At 39.0% G+C, this 4,727-nt stretch overlaps 1 protein-coding gene across 1 annotated transcript; it reads right to left on the bottom strand.

Moving 5' to 3' along the window:
- Positions 1 to 981: 981 nt before the first annotated feature.
- Positions 982 to 2,233, bottom strand: LOC107825255 (UDP-glycosyltransferase 92A1-like). Its single transcript, XM_016652086.2, has one exon. The coding sequence runs from the start codon at positions 2,231 to 2,233 to the stop codon at positions 1,154 to 1,156; it is 1,080 nt and encodes a 359-aa protein (XP_016507572.2). The 3' UTR covers positions 982 to 1,153.
- Between the last annotated feature and the right edge of the window lie 2,494 nt (positions 2,234 to 4,727).

The raw sequence follows: 4,727 nt of genomic DNA, 5'->3' as shown, positions 1-4,727 counted from the left end.
ATTTTTTTAAATAAAAATATAATTATTAAAATTTTATAACTGGGTCCCATTTTAGCGACCAAAGTTGGTCGCTATCTGCTTACCCCTTAATTAGCGACCAACTTTGGTCGCTAATTTTAAATTATATTTTATAATTTTTTTAAATAATATTATAATTATTATAATCTTATAAGTGGGTCCCCCTATAGCGACCAACGTTGGTCGCTAATCTCAGTATACCTTTGACCAAGCAAGTCTGACTAGTCCGATCAATATTTTGACGAAATTAGCGACCAAGTAGCGACCAACCTTGGTCGCTAATTTATATCAAATAATTATTTTATTATTTTCGCCAATTTGGCGACCAACTTTGGTCGCTTTTCTTGACAGACCAACTTTGGTCGCTAAAGTTTTGTCGCTTTTTTCCGGAATTCTAGTAGTGTATTATGCCACAGACAATAAGGCTGTATCCAATTTTGATATCATCGGACCTTAGCTCTCGAACGATTATTATAAAATCTTGAGCCTGACCTACTACTGATTTGTTGTCCACCATTTAAAAATGAAAAAAATCTGTTAGCAGCATTTTTTTGGTACCTCCCCCCTCGATATCATACTTACTCTTCAACGTTTTCAAATTTTCTTTGCAGTAGAGTAAGTTCTATCTATCATAAAAATTATCAGATAGACAATTGAAAAGATAATATTAACACTTGTGTGAATCATTGTTGTATTTTTTGAGTTTTTCTTGAAGGGTAATTTTATCATCATTCATGGCACTTTGTTTGGATTCTTCTAGGTTAAAACGGAAGAAACATTGAGAAGACTTAAATAAAAAAGTATTTTACCCTCTTATCTCTTGAAATGAGTATCATTGAAACATAATGACTTGTTGAGATCTCCCATCTTGATATCCACAGATTTTTCAGCCGTAGCCATTTGAATCTCTTTAAAATTATTGATGAAAATATAATTACAGTTGAAAAATAAATTAGGCCGAGATGCTGATATATCGCTCTTTTTAAGGATATTCGAGCCTACTACAGCAAAATCTTCACTGATCCATCAGTAATTCTTTTGACTTGCTTCCTTAGGATACAATAACATGATCACGTCGTATGCAAATACAATGTCACAAGAGGTTTTTCAGGTATCGCGTGCAAGACTAAGGCATCTACTTAGTGGAGAAAGCTGCATTAAGAAACTCTTCCATTGCTTTTACAGAAGACCCTCGGAAATCTGCTTCTTCATCATCTATAGTAGCGTTTCCTATGATTTCTTTAATCTCACAAGCTTGCCTTCTAATTTCTTTTCCTTTGTCATTTTCCCCCATAATCAATTCAATCTTTTCCAATACATCCTCATACTTAACCTCAGAATTACCCCCTCTTGTCACCTCAACACAAACACCAAGATCTTGCTCTAAGATGTTTGCATTATAGAATTGCTCTCCTGAAATAGGCCAACCAAGAAGCGGAACTCCATTGCCAAGTGATTCGAGCACTGAATTCCATCCGCAATGAGTCAAGAATGCTCCAACTGATTTGTGGGCCAAGATTTCAACCTGAGGAGCCCATTTTGACACTAGGATTCCCTTGTTTTGATCCTCCGAAATGCACTGAAGAAATCTCTCTGGGAGCCATTCTTCTGCTCTAAACTCCATGTTTATGTCAAAACCCAAAGGAGGTCTAACAACCCATATAAAGTTTATTCCACTAGCATCAACTAAGGCTTTTGCCAGTTCCATCATCTGTGATTCTGAAATTGTGCTTTGGGAGCCAAAAGAAATGTAAAGCACTGACTTTGCTTCTTTTTGGTCAAGCCATTTGATGCATTTCTCTGGGGCATCTTTACCTTTATCACTCACTGTCACTGGCCAAAGTATTGGTCCAATTGCCCAAACTGGTAGGCTTAATTTACGACGAAAATATGTTAATCCAAGCTTGTCTAGCTCTTCGACAGTATTGAAAAGAATCCCATCAGAGTTGAGAAAGTTGAGAAAGTTTTCCCTGTTGAAATTAGTGTAAGGATCAGTAGAATCAGCTGCTAAAAGACTTTGGCTCAATTGACTAACATCAAGATTTCCAGCTTCTGGAAAGTCCGGCATAGTAAAAGCAAAGTTTCTTGTTTTTTTATGAGGCAGATTAAGCCACAAATAGTAGTAACATGCCAAGCCAAAACCAGAAGCCCCACTGAAAATGACATGGAATAGTCCAAATTCATGAGCTACATTGGCTGACCATCCAAAAAACATGTCTGATATTATACAAAGTGGCTTTTGATCATTATCATGACCCTTAACAAGATCAAAGAGTAGCTTTCTGAATGAGGGCTCAAGAGAAGAGGAGATTGTGATGAGATGTACGTAGGGTTTATAAGGAAGTGAATCCGTATTTTCAGTGTTTGGAGGTAAGCCAAGTTCAGAGCTATTGAAAGGGATCTCAACAAGGGAAATGGAGGCATTTGGAGTGAGAGATGACTTGAGTTTCTTGATGTTGAGAGGTGTGTTCACAAGGATTATGTTGTAACCCTTTTGTTCTAATTTGAAGGCCAAGGCTAAGAAGGGTATAATGTGGCCAAGTCGTGGCAAACTTCGTCCGTGACTGTATCATTTGTCGATTCGGGATTCAAGAATCAATCATTACTGACAATGGCTCCAACCTCAACAGTGACCTGATGAAAGCCATGTGTGAAACCTTCAAAATCAAACACAAGAATTCCACAGCTTACAGGCCTCAAATGAACGGAGCCGTAGAAGCCGCCAACAAAAACATCAAGAAGATACCAAGGAAAATGATAGAGAAGCACAAACAATGGCATGAGAAGTTAGCATTTGCTTTATTTGGGTACCGCACCACAGTTCGCACATCAATCGGGGCAACCCCTTATATGCTGGTTTACGGTACAGAGGCAGTCATTCCCGCCAAGGTAGAAATTTCCTTCTTAAGGATCATACAGGAAGCAGAACTCGACGATGCAGAGTGGGTGAAAAGTCGCTACGAGCAGCTAGCTCTTATAGATGGAAAGAGAATGAATGCAGTTTGCCACGGTCAGCTTTATCAGAATAGAATGTCCAAAGCCTTCAACAAGAGAGTCAAACCAAGACGATTCACATCGGGGCAGCTGGTGTTAAAGAAAATTTTCCCGCATAAAGATGAAGCCAAAGGGAAATTCTCTCCCAATTGGCAGGGTCCATACATGGTTCATCGGGTTCTGACAGGAGGAGCTCTCATACTTGCAGAAATGGACGAAGAAGTTTGGCCAAAGCCAATCAATTCAGATGCAGTCAAACGATACTATGTGTAATCTTCATGCTTTTCCTATATGATGTAATTTGAACTACGTCTGACCTGATTCCCGTTTAAGAGGGGATACGTAGGCAGCCTTATGGGTTCGATCACAATTCAATAAAATTTTCATTTCCCTCCGCAATTGGAAACTGGGGCAGAATTTTGAGGAGGACCCTCAAAATTCCGAAATGAGAGAGGTTGCAATGTCCTGAACCACGTCATAGTCGTCGGTTCATCCAAAAACTATTTCTTATACTTACTTCATATCTTTTTACAAACTCATGCATGTTTGTGCCAAAAATTGCTCTGTTTAGCAATGCTACCCTAATGATACGCCCAGTATCACCAGATCAAAGCCGAGAAGGTCAAGCAAAGTCCACGGGGATACGAACTAACCTTCCCTATTTACAAAACTCACGATTTTTCTTTGAGTGCAGGCACACGAGTCACAAAATCATTGGATATATTTATACACTCACACTCCTCGGGAATACAACTCTCAGAACCATCACCTATCTACGATTGCTATCCGTACACGATATCCCCAGCAGCCACAATATTAGTTATCAGCTATCAGCTAAGAGATTTTATTATTATTCGCCTTTTGCATTTCTTGCATTGCATAAGGCTAGCATTCTGCCTTCCGAGGTTAAGCTCTACCTCCATCTGCATTTTTTTGCATTGCATAAGGCTACCATTTGCCTTCCAAGGTTAAGTTATACCTCCATCTGCATTTCTTGCATCGCATAAGGCTAGCATTCTGCCTTCCGAGGTTAAGCTCTACCTCCATCTGCATCTTCTTGCATTGCATAAGGCTACCATTCTGCCTTTCGAGACTAAGCCCTGTCTCCACCTGCATTTCTTGCATTGCATAAGGCTACCATTCTGCCTTCCGAGGTTAAGCTCTACCTTCATCTGCATTTCTTGCATTGCATAAGGCAAATACACGTCGTAATGACACCTAACCCAACCTGCTAGGTCAGCCAATTAACAGTAAACACTATTCTAATTAAATAAAAGCGATCAACAAATGATATATCTGGATTCCATACAATATTCCAAGGACTGGTAGTACAAGTCATGAGCTTCTAAGACATATAATTTATAAAAGTTGTCACGAAATAAATACATCATATGTCCGAAGTCTACATAAACAGATTAATAAAATCTAAACCTACCATATAAATGATCAAACCAATCGCAATGGATCTAGTATTGTTCTATTGCTAGTCTACTGCACATGTTATATCAATGTGAGTAACTTTTAATTAAAAAGCCTCGTCACTACTTCACCGAGGTTAGACAAGATACTTACTGTGTACGTGGGTCGGTTGTACTCATACTACACTTCTGCACCTTGCGTGCAGATTTTGGAGCTAGAGTTGCTATGTAAGGCGGGAACTGGCATCGAATATGCACCGACGTTCGGGCTATCCTTTAAACCACATACAGTAATTG

The sequence above is a fragment of the Nicotiana tabacum genome, chromosome 5 (genome assembly GCF_000715075.1).
Source record: "Nicotiana tabacum cultivar K326 chromosome 5, ASM71507v2, whole genome shotgun sequence".
In the NCBI taxonomy this organism is placed as follows: Eukaryota; Viridiplantae; Streptophyta; class Magnoliopsida; order Solanales; family Solanaceae; genus Nicotiana; species Nicotiana tabacum.
This window is presented reverse-complemented; position numbering and strand designations above follow the sequence as displayed.

Coding starts and splice junctions, on each gene's coding strand:
- LOC107825255 (XM_016652086.2), bottom strand. CDS start 2,233: ATGTTTTTTGGATGGTCAGCCAATGTAGCTCATGAATTTGGACTATTC.